Raw genomic sequence first — 22709 nt, forward strand, 5'->3', positions numbered from 1 at the left:
GGGTCCGGGGGGCCCGGCGGCCATCTTGGGCTCTGGCAGAACGCGCCCCTTTCCCCCGCAGCGCCGCTTGGGCGAGAAGAGGGTGGGGCCGCGCGTGCGTGCCTGCGTTCGTCCTGTCAAGCGTTCTCTGGCCCTCGGCCGCGCCCCACAGGCCGCCTAAGCCGCACTGCGCCTGCGCAAAGGACAGGGCTGCCAGAGCAAGGGCGTCCGACTAGCCAGGCGGAAAGGGCCGCGCCGTGGGAACAGGCTCCGCCCCCTGACGCCGCGGAGGGAGGGACTGACGCTCTGCCCGTCCAATCGGCTGCGGCACAGCCCCTTTCCGGACGGAGGGTGGGCGTCGGCCGCCAGACGTCACCTTTGCCGTGCTGGAAGCGCAGGCCGAAGCCCAGGTGGGTTCTGGAAGCCCCGGCTCCGCCGCCCCCCGCCCCCCACCTCCGATGCCGGGCCAGGGGGAGGGGCTGCGGTCCGGCCCTCCTCCTCCTCCTGAGCCCCCTTGACCGCCCGCCCGCCCACCCACCCACCCACCCAGGGGCCGGGGCCACGGCAGGCAGGCAGGCAGGCGGGGCGGGGAGGGGAGGGGAGGGGAGAGCGGGCAGGTTGGCGGGGCCCGGGCACGGCGGAGCCCCCCCCTCACCCGTCCTCCGGGCCTTTCTTCTCCCCCCCCCCCCGCCCAGATGTGGTTCCCGGAGGAGGCGGCGGCGGCGGCGGCCGAGGAGGAGCTCCTGGACTGGCTCCTGGAGGGCGGGGCGGCCCCTGCGGCGGGGCTCCTGAGTCATGAGAAGGGCGGCGGCGGCGGCGGCGGCGGCGGAGACCTGCTGGCCGAGTGGGGGCTGCGGGAGCCGGAGGTGAGAGCCGCGGGGAGGGGCGTGGCGTGGCGTGGCGGCGGTCCTCCTTCCCCGCCCCCGGCCGAGGTCCCTGCTTGACGCCCCCTCCCCTCGCGCCCTCCGGTGCTCTTGCAGGTCCCGGGGGAAGCGGAGGCGGCGGCGGCGGCGGCGGCGCTGGAGGACTGGCTGAGCGGCCTGCTGAGCCCCTCGGGGGACGAGGAAGGCGGCGGCGGCGGCGGGGGCTGGCTCCTGGGGGCCTCCCCTCCCGGCAGCGACGCCAGCAGCGGCCCCTCCGAGGGCTCCTCCTGCACCGGCAGCCCCCCGGCCTTGGAGAGCGTCCGCGCCGACCACACCTACTCCCTGGACCCCCCGCAGCCCCTGCCGGACGGCGACGTCGCCATCGACCTGGGTCAGTCTGGCCGGGAGCGGGGAGGCGCCCGAGTCGCACCGGGTCCGGGCTGGCCACGGTGGAGGCCTCCTGTGTGCTGCATGTGCTGTGGCTCAATGGCCTGAGCCGCCCCTCCGCCTCACGCCTGGCACTGCGGCTGGGCTCACCTGCATCAGACATGAGCACCTGCCTCAGCCACGAGACAAGCGAAGGCCTTGTGGCCCCTTCCATCCGTGGCTAAGGGTCTTCTTCCTCTTCCAGAGATGTGGGGGGACGCAGAGACCCTCAATGACTCCTACAGCAGCCACGGGGACTGTGACTTCCCTGTTACTGTGCCCATCGAGGAGTCCAGCCCTGAAACAGGTCTACAGGTATGAGGACAGATGCGCTCCTGGCCGGGGGGCCACCCTGGGTCTCTGCGGGGGGCTTCTCAGCCTCTTGAGCAGAAGTACGGCACCACCCCTCCCCCCCCCCCCCCCCCAGCTCACCTCTCTTCTTTTTGGGATGTTTTCAGTTCCGTTTCCCTGAGCTGATCCTGACCGTCGAGGAGCGGAGGCTTCTGGAAAAAGAGGGTGTTTCAATTCCGTCCAACCTCCCCCTAACCAAGGCAAGGGTGCTGTACTTTAGCCTGACCCTCCCTCAAAATGGAGTGTTCCAGAAGCAGACCCTGCTGCCCCCCACCCCACCCCCTTGCAGAAGTGTCACTTGCCTGTCAAGGGTGTAGCTGCCTTTTTCCAGCCAGACGGTGAAGCAGCCGCTTCGGTTAAGAAGGAAGAGGCTCCGTCTTCTCTGCAGCCGCAAGCAACGTACTTGCAGCCGGATCCTCTTAGATTGGTGCAGAGGGGGGCAGGCGGGGGCTGGGGGCTTGGGCCTGCAGCACAGCCAGGCAGCACTGTTAGCTAAGCTAGCTTGAGTCCAGGAGCCAGAAAGGGGGCAGGCGGCTCACCCCCAGGAATTTGCATTTCAGGCTGAAGAGCGGGTCCTGAAGAGAGTCCGCCGGAAGATCCGCAACAAGCAGTCAGCTCAAGACAGCCGTCGAAGAAAGAAGGTCTACGTGGACAGTCTGGAGAGCAGGTGGGGAAGGGGGCGGGGGGAGCATGCTAAGAGCCACTGGGACTTCTCTAGCAACTGGGGGGGGGGGGGCGGGGAGAGGATGCATTATTCCAAGGAGTGGGATACGGAGTCTGTGCCTCAGAGAGTGGCCTGCTGTTCTGAGGAGTGCCACCCCCTCCCCCACCTGCCCGCCTGCCCCGGGCTTCCTGTGCCAGGCTGTTGTGCCCCCTTGAACACCCCAGCTGCAAAGGAGACCCTCTTTCTTGCCACTCCATCTGCAGCAGGCCCTGGCCCTGAGTTCTTCTTTTCCCTGGCCCTCCCTGCAGGGTCGTCGCCTGCACAGCCCAGAACAGTGAGCTCCAGAAGCAAGTGCAGCTGCTGCAGAAACAGAACATGTGAGTTGCTCAGGGCTGCTCCTCCCCCCCCCTCCGCCCCTTGGCCTTCTTGCCCCTTGGCTGTGGCCACCCTTCCTATGACCAGAAACGTTGCTCTCTTTGGCATGGGAGAGCAGTGACACACACCCCCCCCCCCCCCGCTCCCATTTCACAGTCTGGGCTGGGAGGAGAGTGCCTTGGCCTGGCCGGGGTCAGGCTGCCCTCCTTGGCCCTGCCTGGCTGCGGAGCGCTTGGGCTCCTCCCCAGAGCAGCCCAGGGGTGCTGAGCCGCAGCTCTCGCTCTGCTGCAGGTCCTTGTTAGCTCAGCTGCAGAAGCTGCAGGCCCTGTTCCGCCATTCCTCCACCAAGACGACCACGGCCGGCACCTGTGTCATGGTGAGTGCTTTGCAGGCGCCCCTCCTCGGGGCCGCCGTGCTGGTTGGTGTTTCCCTGATGCTGTCCATTTCCCCTCCCCTCATTGGGTCCCTGGGATGGGGGGGGGGGGGCTGGTTCCCTCTGGTTGGGATCTCCACCCGCTGGGCTGGGGGCAGTGGGACTGGCTGCCTGTGCTGAGGGTGGCCGTGTCTCTTGGCAGGTCTTGCTCTTGTCCTTCTGCCTCATCCTCCTGCCCAGCCTTCATCCCTTCGGAAGCCAGGAACGGCAGCTGGAGTTGCAAGGAGGTGGGTGAGCCCTGCGGGCATCAGGCGGGCCGGAGGGGGGCGAGCTGGAGGAGGGGAGGGAGGGAGGCCCACGTCTCTGCTTTATGGCCCATGTGACCAATCAGTGGTGCAGAGCGTGTTGCTTGGGGTGGGAAGGGGGGGAGCACTTTGCACTGTCCGCAGGAGTTGGGTTCTGCCGGCAGGATCCTGGGCTTAGGTGGTCTTTGGGCATCTGTCTGCTCTTCTGAGCACCCCAGAATGCAAGTGAGAAATAGGGCATCCCTGGTTAGTTAATAATTCCTGAAGTGCAGAAATGTATGTTTGGGAAGGATTTCACTCTTGAGAAGATGTTTGTGCTGCTGCTCCAGAGACGTTGCTTGGAAGCGGCTGGTGAAGGAAAACATAATAAGACCTTGGAAGCCGTGAAGAACTCCAGCCCCGGCGTCAGAAGGGTTTGCAACTTGAAACAGGCTTCATAAAACAGGGCCCAGAAACAATGCTGAAAGATTAGCCTCCTTAATGAAGGAGGAAGGTTTTGGCCTGGCTCCTGGGAAGCAACCAGGTGGCCACCAGGGGAGCCTCCAGAGGACGGGCAGGCCGCAGAGGGAGCCACCTGCCCCTGCTTCGGAGGTGGCGTGGAAGGAAGCAGCCCTTTCAAGGCTCCCAGTGTTTAGCATTGTGCCTGGAACAGGGCGAGGGGGGCAGCCAAGGTAGGCCTGCAGTCCTACCCCTGCCAGCCATCAGGCTGCTGCATTTGGGATCAGCTGAAATGTGTGGACATTTTTCAAAGGCAGCCCCATGAAGAATACATTGCAGTACTCCAGCCTGCGTGGGTCAGAGCCAGCAGCTACACATTTGGAGGAACCGGTGGTGTATCTGCGGCACCATCTGGAGCGGATGAAAGCTGCTCTGTGCCAGGAAAGAACAGGCCGGGCTCCCCCAGCAGCCCCAACGCACTAACCTGCCCCTGCAGGGGGAGCACAGCCCCCCCCCCCCGACCTGCTGGTTCCTTGGCCCATGAGTAGCTTCTCCGCTGACCAGAGGCCCACCTGTCTTGTCTGGGCTAAACATCAATTTCTGGGTCCTCGTCCGTCCTGTGACTTTCTCCAGGTCCCTGCTAAGAAGAGGAGGAGGAGGAGTTTGGATTCATTACCACCACCACCCCCGATTCCTTTCCCTTCCTCTCCCCTCAACAGTCACCATGTGAGGCAGGTTGGGCTGAGAGATTTCCAAAGGACTGGGGCTAGCCCAAAGTCACCCAGGAGGCTTCATGTGGAGGAAAAGGGAAACACTCAGTTCACGAGAAAAGACTCCACCGCTCATGTGGAGGCGTGGGGCATTAAACCCAGTCTCCAGGTTAGAGTCCACCTGCTCTTCGTCACTGTGCCACGCTGGACTTCCGCTGGCCCTCTCCACTCCGGTGGGAAGGAGAGCGGAGTTGTGGGTCACCTGCCTGTTCAATCCCAAGTTAACCTCGCCCAGCAGTTTCCATGCAGATGTGTGCAGGGCTGGCCAGCAGTCCTCCAGCGCCACCTTCTGGAATCAGTTGATCATTACAATCAGAACTCTTCCGGAAGGATCTGCAACCCAGGCTGTTTCCATCCCAAACCTGGGCCTGAATCCAAAGGAGCAGTCAGTTCCCTGAGTCTCTGCTGCCGGTCTTTCTACGCCTTTTTCTAGGCAGCTGTAGACAGGTGCCTCTCATTTGAACCAGGTGTGCTCAGCCACCCCAGCTCCACTACCTGCTGGGTCCCAAGGGGAAGGAAGTCACTTCCTTGGGGAACCTGCGCAGCTGAAGAGCCATCGTCTTTGGCAAGAGTGCCATTCCACCAACAGCTCTGGCCTTGTGGTGCCCTCCCGTGGCGGCACGGCCTGTTCACCTGCCTCCTGATTCTGGGTAGTCCCGGTGCATAGAGAAGGCCACCAGAGGGCCCTTTCTCTGGGTTTCTAGAGAGCACACCTTTGGGAGCTCCTTGGAATCATAGAAACATAGAGGGTCCATGGTCCTCCAGCCGCAGTGCAGGAAATTCGCAACTACCTCTCTCACCCACGCGCTCCCAGCAGCGAGCCTTCTCCCTGGCCAGAAATCTCTCCAGCACCCCTGGCCAGTCAGACCCGGAGAAAATTTCTCCCTGGTGAGAGAGTGAGCAGCAGTGGCGTAGGAGGTTAAGGGCTCGTGTATCTAATCTGGAGGAACCAGGTTTGATTCCCAGCTCTGCTGCCTGAGCTGTGGAGGCTGATCTGGGGAATTCAGATTAGCCTGGGCACTCCCACACACGCCAGCCAGGTGACCTTGGGCTAGTCACAGCTTCTCGGAGCTCTCTCAGCCCCACCCACCTCACAGGGTGTTTGTTGTGAGGGGGGAAGGGCAAGGAGATTGTCAGCCCCTTTGAGTCTCCTGCAGGAGAGAAAGGGGGGTATAAATCCAAACTCTTCTTCTTCTGGTCCCAAAGTGGCCATCGGCATGAGATGCAGCCACCTCCCGTGATCTGAGTTCTCGGGACCAGTCTTGCTGTCATCTGGGCTCGGCTTAAAACTTCCAGAGGGGAAGAGCCCCTCCCCTCCCGAGGAGCCTCCTCCGCTGAGGTGCCGCTGAGTTAATTGTTCAGTTTGCTGCAGGATTGCCTGGGGGGAGGGGCAGCTCTTGATGGAGGGTTGGGGCGCTGGCCGGTGGAAACCGTTGCTTGTGTTGTGGAGATGTCAGGGAGGGCCTTTTAGCCTGTGCTTTTACAGCAGACAAATGTGGCCTTCCTCCTGCGTGGGCGGATCTCTCCCTATGCAGACACCCCGTTCTTTGCTCTCTCTTTAGCAGAGAGGGAAATTAGAGTAAGCCTCTTGTTCAGGGGAACTCCCGGCCAGGTCTTCCTGTTGGCAAACAAAGTTGTTTTGCCCAGGCAGCTGCTGCCACCTTTGGGGCAAGAGGGCACCATTCCCCCCCCCCCCCCAGCCTGGCTGCTTTTGTTTACTTCCTCCCCAGAAGTAGAGGGAAGAAGCCCTGCCCAGTAGCCATGTACTAGGGCGGGGGTGGGGGTGGGGGCATTGCCCCAGTCCTCAGCCCTTGTTCCTCTGACTCCCAAACTTCCCCATGCCGTTGCAGTGTTATCCCGGAGGCTTCGTGGGTATCCAGGCGACGGAGGGCAACCACAGGCTGAAGTGCCTCAGACTACAGGAGCAGCCAGCCGCCCCTCTGCTGGCCATCTGCTGCACCTTGAGGAGTCACTGCCCGGAGATGCCCCACAGGCCCCAGGGAGCCTCAATCAGTCTCTGGAGGACAGCCGGCGCCCCCCTGAGGCACAACCAGCTGCCACAGCAAACAGCAGCTCCTCCGGGGACCCCTCTCCCCAGCCCACCGGGCTTCCGCCTCCAGAGGAGCCGTTCTTGGGGAAGCGCACGGCTTTCCTGCCCACCTTTGCCGAGCAGAAGCAGAGTTGGGTGGACCAGACCACGAGTGTGATCATCCAGCCACACCACTCCGATGAGATGTGAGGCCACGGGAGCAGAGAGCTGTCTGCCAGCAGCATGAGGCGCAAAGACTGTCCAAGGCTCTGCCTCCTGGGCATGGACTTCGCATGGGCTCAGCAAGGAGGTTGGAGTTTGATGAAGCACTTGAAATGCTTTCCCCACTCCCAAAAACCCCACCAGCAGCTCTTCCCGGTACTCAGGAAAAACAGCCCCGGCTCTTGGGAGGAGCTCCAGCGCTGGCTTGGGGCTTGGCTGTGAGTCCAGAGGCGGAAAAGCTCGCAAATGCTCTTTCTGCCTCCAGCTCTTGATATCTGCTGAGCTGCTCCTGTTCCCCTGTGGCTGCAGTCGTGGCCCCCTCGGGGTTCGCCTTTGAATGCTCTCCCTCTTCTTGTGAGCTGCTCCCTTGCTTTGCACTTCTCCTGCAGCAGTATTGGCATCCCCTCTGACGAAAGGGGGTGTGAGCCCCCTCTCCCTGGCCTGCACGGCTTGAGCCATGCCGGGAATAGCAGGAGGCGCTGCCTGTCGCTGATGTCCCTTCAGCCTTGCCCTCCCTTCTTCAGGAAAGACCCTTCCAACAGCTGTCCTTCTGCTCGTCATAGTATCATAGAGTTGGAAGAGACCCCAAGAAGGGCCATCCACTCCAACCGCCTGCCATGCAGGAACACACAACCAAAGCACTCCTGACAGAGGGCCATCGAGCCCTGTGGCAACCCCACTAGTCACTTCTTGCCAGTCAGTCAACCAATTGCCAGTCCGTTTAGCATTGTCTAGCCCAGATTTCACTAGCTTGCTTGCGAGAATATTAGGGGGCACCTTGTCAAAAGCTTCAGTAAAATCCAGGTATGCTACGTCCACAGCATTCCCTTCGTCTACCAAGCTTGTCACTCTATCCAAAAAAGCGATAAGATTGGTCTGGCATGAGGTGTTTTTCAGAAACCCATGCTGACTTTTTGTGATCACAGCATTCCCTTCTAAGTGCTGGCAGATCGTCTGTCTAACGATCTGCTCCAGAATCTTCCCTGGTATTGATGTCAGGCTGACTGGAGGGTAGTTGTTTGGGTCCTCCTTTTCCCCGTTTTTGAAGATGGGGATAACATTAGCCTTCCTCCAGTCCACTGGGACTTCTCCTGTTCTCCAGGAGTTCTCCAGGATTGCCATTGCTCAGAACGTGGCCTCTGCCCTCCCTAGTGGGGGGGGGGGCAGCCTCTTAGGGGGAGCTGGCTGCAGGAACATATAGCAGGTGGTGGTGGGGTTGTCCTGGGCCTGCCCCCCTCCTGTGTTTGGCTTGGCTTCCTCTAGTCTCAGGGGTTAGAGGGAGGGGGAAGTACATGGGCCAAATGTCCTGGCTGGTGGCTGCGTGTGACTTCTCTGCCCTCTGCTACTAGCCTGGGGGTGGGGGAGGTGACTTTCGTAGGGGCCACGGCCTGAAGCGCCCTGTGCCACCTGGGCAGGAGAGTGGTTGGCATCTGCAGGGCTGGAGGGAGTCATGGCACCGCAGGGCCCTTAAGTGTCCTTCGGAACTGGTGCTGGGCGCAGGTGAGGGTGATGGCCGTGGGACAGGCTGGGGTTTGGCAAGCAGAAGGTATTCTCCGGTTCCCAGGCAGGGTGTGCTGGGAAGTCCTTCCTCTGCCCCCAACCCTGCTGGGCTGCTGCCAATCAGAGGGCCTGGCACTGAACTGCGGGGGGGGGGGGGGCAGCGAGGCCTGAAGCTGCTGCTTTGCCTTTTCTCACCCAGGAGGTAAAGGTGAGCAGGGCAGAGGCATGGGGCGGGGGGTGGGGGTGTCATGGCAGATGGTGTCTTCCCCCAAGACCGGGCTCAGCTGGGGAAAAGTGCTAAAAGGAACGGAGGAGACTGTTCTGTTAACCAAATTGCCTGGTGACTAAACAGATGGAGCTGCCTTCTAGCGATGGGGCCCTGATCCGGCAGAGTCCCACAGCAGCTTCCCACGGTCCCACCTTCCCCTCACCTCTACCTGTATACAGTTCAGCTGGAGGCTCAAAGGGCGGAGCCTGGAGCAGAGCAGGATAATGGGTCTGGGGGCACTCAGCAAGGCTGAGGTTGACAGAAGCAGTGATTTGCAGGCCTGACAAGATGTGGCAACCTTGTAGGCTGTCTCTGCTTAGTTCTGGCAGCAGAAGTCTAAATGCTCATTTCCTAATCCTGTTTCATAATAAAGGAATCAACTGGAAACAGAGTCTTGTTGTTGAGCCGTCCAGGGTGCGACACAGTCTGCACCACGAAAGGTTTGGAGGGTCAGCATGATGCAATGGTCACTTGTTCAGGGGAACCCAGGGATAATTATGGGATGGATCTGCCTGGCGGGTGATGCGGGAGGGCACCTGCAGAGCGTGAAGCATTCCAACCGTTGGCAAGGGATCCCTGGCCATCTGGGCCATGCAGGGAATCCAGTGAAAGAGGAAGTGAGGGGTGCTGGAGCCAGACACGGGTCCCCCAGGCACGCTCCCCTGAGAGAGCTCGGTTCATTTTCTATGGAGCTTGTGCGGAGTCTTCGTCCATCATCTTCCAGACACCTTGAGGGGCAAGAGAGTTGTCACAAGATGGCAAACATCCCAATTTTAAAAAAAAAAAGGATGACCCAGGAAACTGCAGGCAGGTCAGTCTGACTTCTGTCCCAGTGAAGATACTGGAGCAGATTTGAAAGGGGTCAGTCTGCAAACATCTGAAGGACAATTTGGTGATCTGGGGAAGCCCCCTCATTTGCTTCCTTGACTGAGCGATGAGAATCGAGGACAGTTGTGTGGACAGGGAAGTGAATGGAGAACCACACCCAAAGAGTAGTCGTCAAAGGAGGGAGGGAGGCGTCCGTTGGGAAGCCACAGGGCTTGGTTCTGGGCCCAGTACTTTTCAATGTTGATATAAATGATCCAGAGGAGGGTATGGAGGGATTATCCGTGACATGTACAGATGACACCACACTGGGAGGAACCACAAGCAGGGACAGGTCTGAACGGACCGGTTCTGAGCACAGGCTCTGTGGCTGGCGTCACCCCAAGAACAGCAAAGGGTTCTGTGGAGAGCCCGTCTTCCCTTCGAAGCCCGAGGTTCACACCACCCTTGGACTTTCCCGTCCTGTTCCTTTCAGTTTCTAGAGGCAGGGCATCATTTCCAGCAACTGAGCAGCTGGATTTCCCCCTTGCGAAAGAGAAGGAAACAGTGCTGGGGGAAAGGGTGGCCAAGTGGCAGTTTGTCAAAGACTGGGGCCCTCCTGCCAGTGAACAAGGCCTGGGATAGGGATAAAGAAGAAGAAGAGTTTTGGATTTATATCCCCCCTTTCTCTCCTGTAGGAGACTCAAAGGGGCTGACAATCTCCTTGCCCTTCCCCCCTCACAACAAACACCCTGTGAGGTAGGTGGGGCTGAGAGAGCTCTGAGAAGCTGTGACTAGCCCAAGGTCACCCAGCTGGCGTGTGTGGGAGTGCACAGGCTAATCTGAATCCCCCAGATAAGCCTCCACAGCTCAGGCGGCAGAGCGGGGAATCAAACCCGGTTCCTCCAGATTAGATACATGAGCTCTTAACCTCCTACGCCACTGCTGCTCCTAGGGATGCTCCCTTTCAAGAAGGGGGGTGGAGTCTGGAGCAACCAAAAAAACCCCCCTCTTCTCAGCAGACTGCTCTGCTGCAACCTTGGAAGCAACTACACAACGCATCCTGCGAGGAAGCCCCATTCAGTGGACTTGAGCAGGATTCCGAGCAGATGGATCTGCAGCCCCTTCTAAGCCACTGCCAGATACAACAACATGGCAAGAGCCCTGCTGGATCAGGCCTGTGGGTGATGGAGTCTCGCATGCCATCCGAAGGTCTAGCCGCAGGGCTGAGGGGCCAAGGCCTGCCCCTGAGATTGCCTCCTGGAAGGCAGAGGTTGGCTGCCTCTGTGTGTGGAGGCTGCCACTGGCTAGCAGCCACTGAGACAGCCACACTTCCATGCATCTGTCTAACCTCCTTTCAGACTAGGCTATGCCTGTGGCCATCCTTGCATCTGACCACAAAGGCCACTCTTCAGTCACTTGTCGGGCAAAGAAGACTTTCCTTTGGTTTGTCCTGGATCTATTGCCCGGCATCCACTCCACTGGGGGGCCTCCAGTTCCAGTATTTGGGGAGAGGGAGAAAAAGGTTCCTCTGTCCACTCTTTGTCTGGTGGTGGACAGAGCTGTGAAGCTGCAGCCAGCCCTGGACTTCCTTGGTGATCTCCCATCAGGAACGGAGCAGGGCTGACCAGTCTAGCTTCCAAGAGGGGACCAGATCGGGCTGGCCTGGGTCACCCCAGCCAGAGCAGCCTTGCTTGGGTAGGAGTGGAAGATGCCGTCAAGCAGACTTATGTCGACCCCCTGAGATTTTCCAAGGAAGAGACAAAAGAGGGATGGTTTGCCTGCTGCCTCTGCAGAGCCACCCTGGGCTTCCTTGCTGGTCTCCCACCCAAGGACACACCAGGGCCTGAGGGCTGCTTGCCTCCGGAAACCTGGCGAGATCTGGGGCCACGCAGGTCAGGGCACTCTGCCTCTACGCCAGGCCTAATCTAGTCACCCTCTGTTGTGTCCCCCCTCAGTTCTTTCTTGTCAGAAGTGAGAAGTCCCAGACTTTCCCAGGAAAGGGGCTCCAAAACCCTGAACCGTCTCAGCAGCCCTCTCCTACAGTTCCTGCAGCTCTGCGAGGTCCCTTTGGACACAGAGTTTGGAGCACCTTCTCTCTGAGGAGAGGCTGGAGAGTCGGAGCTTTTCTTTCTAGAAAGAAGATGACTAAGGGGAGGACATGATGGTGGTTTCTCAAATTATGCGTCTGGCAATAATTTCCTGGAGTCAGAAACCAACCTGTCAGACACTGGTACGTATTGCCTGTCAGACACTGGTACGATGCAACTTATCCCTGAAATCAGGCTCTATCCCTGAAGACTGGAAGATGACCAATGTCACACCAATTTTTAAGAAAGGATTTAGGGGGGACCCGGGAAATTACAGGCCAGTCAGTTTGACATCTGTTCCTGATAAATTAGTAGAATCTATCATGAAAGATAAAATTATAAAACATGTAGAAAAGCAAGACCTGCTGAGGAAGAGTCAGCATGGCTTTTGCAGAGGCAAATCCTGTCTTACAAACTTACTAGAGTTCTTTGAGGGTGTAAACAGGCAAGTGGATAAGGGGGAACCAGTGACATTGGATTAAAAAATGGTTGAGGAACAGGAAACAAAGGATGAGTATAAATGGGATGTTCTCACAATGGAGAGATGTAGGGAGTGGTGACCCCCAAGGATCCGTATTGGGACCCGTGCTCTTTAACCTATTCATAAATGACCTGGAAGTAGGGGTGGGTAGCGTGGTGGCCAAGTTTGCAGATGATACCAAATTATGTAGGTTGGTGAGAACCACAAGGGATTTTTCTCTCTTTCTCACAATACTAGAACCAGGGGGCATTCACTGAAAATGCTGGGGGGAAGAATTAGAACTAATAAAAGGAAACACTTCTTCATGCAATGTGTGATTGAATTGTTTGGAATAATATACAGGAGGTGGTGAGTAGCCCACTAACCTGGATAGCTAGGAGACTTGGACAGATTTATGGAGGAATGGATTTATGGCTACTGTCTTGATCCCTCTCTTTGATCTGAGATTGCAAATGCCTTATAGACCAGGTTAGCACCGGGGAGCAGCAGCTGCAGAAGGCCCTTTGCTTTCACCTCCTGCAGGTGAGCTCACAAAGGCACCTGGTGGGCCACTGCGAGTAGCAGAGAGCTGGACTAGATGGACTCTGGTCTGATCCAGCTGGCTTGTTCTTATGTTCTTATGACACTGGTACGTATTGCCTGTTGTATGTGAGTATCTTTCTCTCACGCTATTGTATTTCTAGCCATGTAATATTTATTTATTTATTTATAGCATTTGTAGTCCACCTTGCTCTCTGGGACTCCTGGTGGAGTATGCAATTGAGTCAACGCAATTGACAGGATGGGGCTTGCAACAAACTGTGAAATAAGATTTGGGTTTGTATTGTCGAAGGCTTTCATGGCTGGAATGAGTTGGGGTAGCTAGGTGGTTTCCGGTTGTATGGTCAAGAATGCTAGTAAGCATTCTCTCCTGACATTTCATCAGATCCTCTGAAGATGCCTGCCACAGATGCAGGCGAAACGTCAGGAGAGAATGTTGCTAGAACACGGCCATGCTGCCCGGAAACCACACAGCACCCAAGATTTGGGTTGTTGAACCAACCAGAAGCCTAAAGAACAGAGCAGAAGGAAAGCATCAGTGTTAACATGACTCGTTAAACACTGCAAAACTACAAAGCAAGAACCAGCTTATAGCAAACTATACACAGCAGGTTAGGCCACAATCCCTAATAATGTGTGTAACTTTGTGAATCATTTCATACAGGGCTACTCTGTTGCCTGCAAACAAAAGCTATCTTGAATCATTTAGGTTTGCATAGTTTTCAGAGAGCCAGAAAAGTGGGCCCCTTCCTGGCCAACTCAGGCAGACTGTTCCACCAGGTGGGGGCAGCAACTCCTACCTGGCAGCCAAGGTGCTCTTGTGCAGGCTGGAGACCTGTAAGCAGAGGTGCCAGAGAGACTCTGCAGGGAGAGAGGGAGGGAGCAGGGCTCTGGTGGCTGCCTGTCTTGCAGCCTCCCCGAGCTGGGTTTATTCCACAAAGAGGGATGCGCTGCAGGTATCTTTCTGTAACCCAGTGGCCTTGGACCGGGGGTGGGTGTTTTGTCCCTGGTGGGGAGAGGCAGGAGGTTGTCCAGGAAAGATGAAGGAGAGCAAGTTCTGAGAGAAAGAGGCGCAGAACGGAAGGTGTGGTGTGTATAAACAGCTTAGCAGAAGCTGCAAATGCAGTAGCAGCTCAGAGCCAGCCAACTTCCAAGGAAGACTGCAGGACTCTTGCGATGCTGGAGTTCATTTTCCCTTTCCCCCATCGCTAGCTCTGTCTTTCACTGTGCTAGACCCAAGATGGAGGACGGCTGCTTTCCTCCTCATCTGCCAACCCTTATTTGCAAAATAAAACCGAGTTTGTATTTTAAGCTCTGTGATGGATACACGGTGTTTCTCCCCCTCTCTCTCACCCCCCCCCCCCCTTTCATTTGCCTGCTGGCAATCCCCTCTGGTTAGGAGGGTTGACTCGTTCCTGGAGGAAGCTGTGCTGCTGCTGCTGCTGCTGCCCCCTCAAGACAGGCTTCATGGGTGGAACTGGACAGCCGGGATTTTCCTGGCAGGGAGGTACATCACAGCAGCTGGCCCTCGAGATCCCTGCTCAAAGGGCGGGACAGTTGGCTGGAAGCCTCGCTGGTTTCTTCATGCCCTCACCCCTCCCCTCCCCTTAACCAGACCTGATCTATCATTTCTTCCCTCAGCTGGGGCTGGTGCACCAGGAGAACTGATTGAGGGACCCCAGAGGAGGATGCAGCCTCTGCAACTGGGCCCCCCCCCCCCACACACACACACACACTCCTGGCCGACATTTGCCCACGTGGTTGTTGCTCCGTTTGTCTTTCCCTTCTCTAACGAATGTTTGGCACCCTTTTCTGCTTATGGCCCTTGCACTTGGCCGCCCTCTGTGCTCTGGGGTGTCAGATGCGGATGCCCTCTGCTCTCACTGTGCAGTGACCTTGCTTCCATCCGTGCAGTCCAATGCTGCTGGTCTCGTTTCATTGGACGCGTGAACACAGGAAGCAAGCTGCCTTCTGCTGCTGCTGCTGCTGCACAGGACCCTCCTCGGTCCCTCCTGGTGAGAACCGCCCACTCGGGCTTCTGCTCCCATAAATCTGCTCCTGTTGGGGAGATGCTCAGTGGGGGGGCCTCTACTTGGCATGCGGAGAGTCCCTGGTTCAATTCCCGGCAGGCAGCATCTCCAGTGAAGGAGGACCAGGCAGCAGATGGTGCCCAAGACCTTTACTGGAGAGCGGCGCCCGTCTGAGTAGAAGACAGTCGTGCCCTTGATGGACCTGATCCAGTATAAGGCCGCTTTACGCCCGTGTTTTCGGAGTGGCAACACTCCTTTTGCAGTCACGCTGAAAATGGTGCCAGCCTAAAACCACTTCCCCGGCATGAACCACCAACAACAGCCCAGAGCAGAATTCTGAAGAGACCTGCAGGCGGGGAGCTCTTCTGCGGAAACTCTCCTCTGGGGTAGCAGGCTGGGCTCCTGTTCCCGCTGGCATGTGTCCCGCACCTGCTTGTGGTGCAGTTATCTAAAAGATGGGATTCAGATGTGTGGGGGGGGGGGAGGGGGCAATTTCAGTGCTTCACCCAGGTCCATTTTCTGTGGATAGGCCTGTGGAGATGGCAGGGGAGCGGGGGGGGGGGGGCTTGGAGTGGGGGAGTCAGATTTCAGAGGCTGGAACTCCTTCTCCAAAGGGAAAATCTGGGGAGTTTTCTGCCTAGAACAAGGTGACTGGGGAGGGGGGGGCTCTTGGGTTCAGAGAAAGCAGATAGAGAAATCCTCTCCCCCCATAACACTGGGACTGGAGGGGAGCAGCCAATGAAGCTGAACACCCGCAGATTGACAGACAACAAAAATAGTTCTTTACTCAATGAGTAATTAAATTGTACCATTCCCTGTCAGTGTCTGATATGCATGTTTCAAGCCCCCCACCCCCACCCCACCCCACCCCACCCCACCCCACCCAGCAGCTGGCAGGCCCTGAATGCAGCCCTGTGGATTTGCCCTACAGGTTGGCATGAATGGTGCAAATGAACACTCGCCTCTCCCCCCCCCCCCTTGGAAGGCTGAGTTGCAGTGGAGCTGCCCTGCCTGCCTTCTAAACAAACTTCTTCCCAGGAATGGAGCGCCCCCCCCCCGCCCCACGGACCCTGAAGGAAGAGACAGGAGACGAGATCACTGCTGGGGGTGCTTTATTGGCCGAGATGCCCGGGCCCAGGGGGAGGGCCGCATTCCGGCCCCTCTCACTTGACTCTCGTGAAGACGTTCTTGCCGACCCTGCAGAGAAGCACAGACAGGTCAGGGGCTCATCAGCTGCCCCCCCCCCCCACGCTCAAAGTCCCAGGGAGGACACATGTCTTCTTTTGGCCCAAGGGGGCCACTGGCCCAGTCGCCACCCCCCTCCCCCCCCTCCACCAGAAGGGGGGCTCTTGTCACGCTCTGTGGCAGCCTCTGGGGCCCTCCTCCTGAGAGTTGTGAGCAGAAGGCCCCCGGGGGTCCCAGCGCCTCTCACTGGGCAATCAAGAGACCCCCCCCCCACAGAGCCCAGCCCCCCCCCGGCCCTGCTGCGGGTCAAGGCTGGCCCCTGCGGCTCCTTACCGGGTGGCCTTCCAGTCCTCGCTCCGGGAGGGCACGTTCTGGCGCAGCAGCCAGAGGGTCTCCAGGGTCTCCTCGCCATGCTGGTCCACGAAGCACTGGCCCACGAAGGCGGTGGCGGAGTCTGCGGGGGGGACAGGCAGCGGAGCCCTCCTCAGGCCGAGGGAAGGGGGCAGCCAGGCAGCAGGGGCGGGATCAGGGCCCGCATGTCGGTGGAGGGGGCTCTGTGGGTGCTTCCAGCCGGGTGGCTTCCCCCCCCCCCACACCCGCTGAGCTCCCTCATCCTGCCGCCGCCGCCGCCGCACCCCCCCCCCCCGCACTCCTGGATGCCAAGTGGGCGCAATAAGGAAGGCACCAGGCAGCCCCCCCCCTCCCTCCCTCCGGAGCCCAGGAGGGACCGGCCGGCCCCGGCAGTCCCTGGCCGCCGCCGCCCCCCCCTCCCCGCGCCGCGGTCCTACCGGAGAAGGCCCAGCGGACCGTGAAGGCGAAGGTGGGCTGGGCGTCCTGGGCGGGGTCGTGCTGAGCGCCCTGCAGGGCCGACTCCGCGATGGCCTGGTTGGCGCTGCTGACGGCCGTCAGGTAGGAGCCCGAGAAGACGCCGGCCGCGTTGGCCGCAGAGATGACCATCCTGGAGCCCAGGTCGTTCACCCACGTGCCAGACAGCGTGCAGGGCGGAGCGGGCTGCTGCCGAAACACGGGCGCACTTCAGCCGCCGCCTCCCTCGCCCGCGCCCCCCCCCCCCGGTTGGGCGAGAGCTGGCTTCGACTGCGCTCGGGGGGGGGGGGGCAGGGGGTGCGCCCACAGTCCGCGGCTTCCCTGGAGTCCACCCCGGGAGGAAGGCAGGACTGCCGAAGAATGTCCTCCGACAGCTCTCCTGGGGCAAAACCGCCCTGCGAGGTGGGCCTTTCCCGTCTGCCCTGCGGACCCTACCTTGTTCTTGGAAGGGGCTTCGTCCGCACCGGTGGCCGAGGAGGCGAGCAGAAAGGCGGCCAGCAGAGCCCAGGCCGGCTGGAGAGGCAGGCGCTCCATCGTTCCGCGGGCTGGGCTGGAGGGCCGGCGGGCGCTGGCCCCCCTCTTATAGGCCCGACGGCTGGTTGCGCAAGCCCCGCCAAGGAAGTCAGTCTCGCCCGTTCCAGGAAGGGGCTGACGCCCCCTTCCCCCTCCGCCCCCCCTCCCCGGTCAGCCGGGCCCTTCCCAAAAGCCTCGCTCGCCTTCTGGGCAGTCCGCCGGGCAAGCGGCCAGGTGAGCGGCCCACCTGGAGTGAGGAGACCGAGGAGGAGGCCACTCTCGCCGGGAAGGGCACCGCGGGGGGGGGGGGGCGGCGGCGGCGGCACGGAAGCAGCCGGCGGCCCGGTCCGTTGCGTTGCCCGCTGCCCGACCCCCACCCTCCATGGAGGGCCTGCCGGAGGATGCGGACGGACCCCCGAGCGGCTCTCCCCGCGGGCAAGCGGGAGCGCCCCGGGACTGGACCGTGTAGAAAAGAGCCTGACCCGGCTGAGACAGAGGGGGGCAAAGCTGCTCTCTGGGGGGCCACGGTCCGACTCCTGGGACTCAGCCGGAGTCTCACAGTCCACCCCCGCCGCCCGCCCGCCCGCCCGCCCGCCCGCCCGCCGCTGAGCAGGGTCCTCCGGCTTCTGGAGCCTGGGCCGACAGGGCTGGTCCGGGCCAGTCAGGTCCGAGCTGACGGCGGGGAGACGGGCGTCGAGGGAGCCGTCCAGGGCAGGTGCTGGAGCACGGAGCACCCAAGGGAACCCGATGGCGCCACCTCGAGGCCAGAGGCCGGCACAGTCCGGGACAAGGCGCTTGATGGGAGCTAATATGGACCTTCGAGGGTCCATAACTTTGGATCCCCTGAACCAAACTTCACCAAACCTGGGTGGTATCCTCAGGAGAGTCTCTTAACAGATATCCTGAAATGTTGGTGCTAACTTAACAATTGCATCCCTGACAGCAGGTACCCCTCACATTTCCCCAGGTTTTCCTTTTAAATCCACCCCCTTCGGCATGGATTTAAAGGGAGAATCTGAGGTCCCCAGTTTAAACATTGAAAGTGATGCTGTTTCAGGGTGGGGGAGAATCCACCCCAAATCAGCATCACTTTCAATGATGTTTAACTGAGGACCCCAGATTCTCCCTTTAAGGTGGATGTAAAAGGAGAATCTGGGCTCCCTAGTTTAAACACCATTGAAAATGATGCTGTTTGGGGGCGGATTCCAGCATCACTTGTTTAAACTAGGGAGCCCAGATTCTCCTTTTACATCCACCTTAAAGGGAGAATCTGGGGTCCCCAGTTTAAACTACATTGAAAGTGATGCGGGGGGGGGGGGGTTGGAGGGGGGAGAATCCACTCTCAAGCAGCATCACTTTCAATGATGTTTAAACTGGGGACCCCAGATTCTCCCTTTAAGGTGGACACCACAGGTTGAGGGAGGGCGCTGACCCTCTGGAGCCAGAACCCATGCCAACTCAACCCCTGCCTGCCTGCCCAGCAGTAGACCTGGGTGCTCCTCCGTGAGATCAGCAGGCAGCTTGATTTCTCTCTCCCCCCCCCCCCCGCTACTGTATCTAGGGGAAATGGCGCAGGCTGGGGGTGTGTGTGGAAAACTCAGATTATGTCCCGGGCTCCATGTTCCCTCGATATGCCTCTGCTCCACCCTTGGGGTCCCTGCAGGCAGCCTTCTGCCTTCCTCCGGCCCTGGGGAGAGCAGCAGCCCGCAGCAGGGACTCGCAGGGGGCAGCGTTACGGGCGCTATTTTTCCCCCATATGCCTCTGGGTGCTTCCCCCCGCCAGGGCCCCCCAACCAGCCAGACGCTGCCCCGGAAGCCCTGCTCTTTGGCTCGGGAGAGCTGCTCGTGGAGGCCCCGGCGGCTTCAACTGGTGGAGGGGGGGGCGTGTCGGACGGAGTCCCGGGCGGGGGGGTGGGAAGAGAGGTCCTCCTGGCCAGGGCACTGAAGGGAGCCTCCCCGCTCCGGGGCAGTCAAGCTCCCCATCCGTGCCCCGCGGCCGCGGCTAGCCCGCCAGTCCAGAGGCACCGCTGGCCTGGCTGCGCTGCTGGAAGGGAAAAGAAGGGGTCGGCGCCCCCCCATCCCCGCAGGCCTGACGCGCTCTCCTCCCGGCTTCCTCGGCGACTTGAAACGGGAGGGCGGGGTGGGGCGGGGGCTGCGCAGCAGGTTGTGATGCCCCAAAGCGTCTGGATGGGGGCCACCTAAGGGGGCGGATCCCGGAAGCAGCAAGGCAGGTGGCTGTGATGCAGGTGCCTGGTTGGCAGGTGGAGGCGGACGCCACAAAGCCCCGGCCTGAGACGCCGGCTGTCCCGGAACGCGCGGGCGGACGCGGAGCCAGATCGGCCGGAGGAAGCGCTCTCGGGAAACGGGGGCCGGGGGAGGCAAAGGAAGCGCCGCCTGGGGGTCGTCCGGCCACGGGAAGGCCTCGGCGGCCTCTGGCTGCTGGTTTGTGCCCCGGCCCCGCAGGGCCACCGGCTGAGGCGCGATCGGGCAGCCCCTCTGGCCTGGAGGCACGAGGCCGCCTCTCCTGCAGTTCTGGGGATGTGCCGGATAATGATTGGAGAGAGGCTCCCTTTGCAATACAGAGAAATGTTGCCCGGCGGGGGCGGGGCGGGGCGAGAGGAGAAAGAGGGAACACGCTCGGATAGGGACAAGGAGTCCTCAGGGAGCTCAGAATGCTGGTGCCCAGGAAGGCGAATGATCCCCCTTATAGGACCTTGGAGGAGCGGCATTGAGGACAGAAGCGTCTTTTGCCCCACCCAGGAATCATCTTGTTTACAACAGCTAGCAAGCTTGGAAACTTTTGGAGAGCGGCCCTTGACTGGCGGCCAGAGAAAGGCGTTTTCAACCCGGAAAACCCACAACATCCCAAAGACGGCTTCACATTTTTGGAGTGAAGCTGGGGGGTGAGGGGAGGGGGGCAGGTTCCAACTGCAACATATCCAAAGAAAGCAAGGAGCCGGTGGCCAGAGCAGCAGGCAGCGCGGGGGCGGGGGGGGGGGGGTCCTGAAGAGCTGCTGCTAGTACCGGAGATGGGGCTGACCTGGCTGGACAAATGGGGCCGCCTGGTTTCTTTGGCTCACCTTCCTTTCCTTAGCTCTTCTTCCTTCCAGCTCTTGTCCAGGGGAGCTCCCCCCCCCCCACCTCTTTCTGGGATGATATTTGGTCTCCAGCCACCTTAAAGCAGGGGGCCAAGAACCTCTGTTTCACAACCATCTTTTTTCAGTCCAGCGACAGCCATTCTAGACAGACCGAGGCCTACGGACACAGTCCAGGCCTGAGAGGGCAGCTGCAGCCCCCTGGAGCCAAGTGAATTGTCTGGATACATTAGTTTCTCTTGGGCAGGAGAGGGTGGAAGTTTGTGGTGTCTGAACAGGGTCAAAAACAGCATCCAAATGAGAGCATACTGAAGGATTTTTGCAGCAAAGAACTTTGCAAGGACACCCATTCCTGACAGCCCAAAGGTCTTGCAACTTTAAGCCAATAAACAGACTCTGAAATATTGATCGGTACTGTTTGCACCCACAGTCCCCTTTATCCCCTGTAGACAGCCCCCCTCCAGTTTCCCAAGAAGTTGTGAAAAACAGTCTTTGGAGCAAAGGGGCCCCAAGGCCAGCAGCAGACAGCAAGAGACAGCAGACAGCAGACCTGGCTTCCTGCCCTATGAAATAACGGATATAACGGAGGTACCAGGGGAAGCCTAGTTGTCTATGAAGCATGTGAAACCGTAAAGATCAAGGAATGAATGCAAAGATGGCAGTGGATACATACATCTTTCTAGCAGCAGTGATTTGTTATTGTCAGCAGTTGCACCGTTCCGGGGATGCAGCTCAATCATCTAAATAGCATTCCCCTGACAAAAGGCTCAGTCTTCAGGGCCAACCAGTGGAGAGCTACTTTAAACGGCTGAGCCAGGCACCAACTCCACCCCTTGACAGGGGCAGCCAAGGAGGCTTTCTTTGCCACCACACAGAGTGCCTCCCAGTGTCCTCTGGCAGCAGCCCCACCCCCACCCCCCGAATCCTTCGTCCTCCTGCTGCCCATCCGCTTCACGGGATGCCCTGCCATGTGGGGTCAGGGAGAGGCAGTCCTTCGTGTCAGCTATCCCCTCTCTGGGCATGGCTGTGTGGACCTCTTTCTTTCTCCGGAGGAGTGGTGTGGGTGGGTGGGTGGGTGGGTGGGAGCTGGGTGGTTGTCTCAAAGGGCCATAACAATCAGGAAAGCCAGACACCGCCCCCACCCCTCCCTCCTCTGGACTTCCTGGTTTTCTTTGGAGGTTCCAGCCTGGTTGTCCCTGGGGGGCTCCATGCCCGAGGGCAGTGGGGGGGGGCACTTGGCAGTCTCAAGGGTGAGGGGACAGCGCCAAGTTCCTCACCAGTGGCCTCCAAGCAAAAGTGCACATAGGGTGGGAAACGGTCCAGGTGGCCCCTCTGCTGGTGCTGCCTCTCTGGGGGGGGGGGGCTCCTGGCTCCTCTCCCCCGCCCCCCGCTGACTATCTCCAGGATGCAGCTGAAGATGGCTCCATTCAGGGCTTCTATTATTGGCAGCCCCAACAGGAGTGTTTACCTTAAGAATGTGGACGGGTTTCATCATGGTTGGGTTATTGGGCTTTTGGTTTATACTGTAAACAGCTGCCTCCACTTCTCCACTGAGAAAGGCAGCTAGTAAATGCTGTAAATAGACACACAATGCCGCCCAGGAGCCGAAACTGCCCGCCAGCCGCCCACCCGGCAGAGGCGCAGGGGATTCCGTTGCTGGCCCGCAGCACCTGTGTCCTGGCTGGAACCCCGTCCTCTCCCCCCCCCCCCCATGCCTGTTCTACATACTCCACACCCACCTTGCCATACGGGGACCAGAAGTGAGACGCGCTGTGTCCCAGGCACCCCCCAGCACCCTCCCTCCTTGCCAACAAAGCCATTAGGGCAGGTCAGGGGACAGGAGGTGGGGGGGGGGGGATGCTGTGTGTGTGAAAAGACCAACAACCAGAAGCCCCGTCCAGCCGAGAGCCCTCCCTCGTTCCGGCCTGTCTGGCTTCTTTGTTTCAGTGATTTCTGGGGTACCTCTCCCGGAATTCACCAGTGTGGTGTAGTGGTTAAGAGCAGGTGCACTCTAATCTGGAGAACCGGGTTTGATTTCCCACTGCCATTTGAGCTGTGAGGCTTACCTGAGGAACTAGATTACCTTGTGCACTCTGACACATGCCAGCTGGGTGACCTTGGGCTAGTCACAGTTCTCTCAGGACTCTCTCAGCCCCACCCACCTCACAGGGAGACGGGAAGTGAAAGGAGTTTGTAGTCCCCTTTGAGTCTCCTTGCGGGAGAGATACAATCTCAACTCTTCTTCTTCTCCTCTTTGTGTCTGCACAGCCCAGCCCCTCCCCTCTCAGGTTCCCGGTGGCCTTTGGGATTCGTATTCTGGACCTTCCGATGCCCCTCTGCCTTGGCTGCCCCACGCTGGGCTGGACGCTGCATCCAGGAGAGGCTGGCAGCCACCCTGGCCCAAGGGAACGTGGGGCTCAGGCCAGGCCAGGCCTGCATGCATGGAAACAGGCTGGTGGAGAGGATGCCCCCCCTGCCCCGCCCCGCCCCCGAGTCCCAGCTGGCTCCTGGCCTTTCAGTGACCCTCTGCTGCCCACTCCGCCCTTGGCCACCTACTAGGCCGGGAAAGGAGGAGGGCAAAGA

General features: G+C 59.7%; 2 protein-coding genes across 4 annotated transcripts; one reads left to right on the plus strand and one right to left on the minus strand.

Moving 5' to 3' along the window:
• The first annotated feature begins 234 nt into the window (after positions 1-234).
• CREB3 (cAMP responsive element binding protein 3) lies at positions 235-7646 on the plus strand. The gene is made up of 10 exons (XM_048503594.1): positions 235-389; positions 675-845; positions 960-1233; positions 1474-1583; positions 1727-1819; positions 2180-2286; positions 2592-2660; positions 2950-3034; positions 3234-3318; positions 6395-7646. Exons 2-10 carry the CDS (start codon positions 675-677, stop codon positions 6781-6783), a joined length of 1383 nt encoding a protein of 460 aa, XP_048359551.1. The 5' UTR covers positions 235-389; the 3' UTR covers positions 6784-7646.
• Positions 7647-15603: 7957 nt separating this feature from the next.
• On the minus strand, positions 15604-17099 carry LOC125436531 (avidin-like). 3 transcript variants are annotated; one of them, XM_048503615.1, is made up of 4 exons: positions 16954-17099; positions 16482-16704; positions 16027-16147; positions 15604-15705 (listed from the first exon to the last, which is right to left on the minus strand). In XM_048503615.1, the coding sequence occupies exons 1-4, from the start codon at positions 17050-17052 to the stop codon at positions 15672-15674; spliced, it is 477 nt and encodes a 158-aa protein (XP_048359572.1). In that variant the 5' UTR covers positions 17053-17099; the 3' UTR covers positions 15604-15671. The 3 variants fall into 3 exon arrangements, with proteins under 3 accessions (XP_048359572.1, XP_048359571.1, XP_048359570.1); XM_048503614.1 differs by having other exon boundaries at positions 16482-16707; XM_048503613.1 differs by having other exon boundaries at positions 16482-16710.
• Between the last annotated feature and the right edge of the window lie 5610 nt (positions 17100-22709).

Source organism: Sphaerodactylus townsendi, linkage group LG07, assembly GCF_021028975.2.
Source record: "Sphaerodactylus townsendi isolate TG3544 linkage group LG07, MPM_Stown_v2.3, whole genome shotgun sequence".
NCBI classification, from domain to species: Eukaryota; Metazoa; Chordata; class Lepidosauria; order Squamata; family Sphaerodactylidae; genus Sphaerodactylus; species Sphaerodactylus townsendi.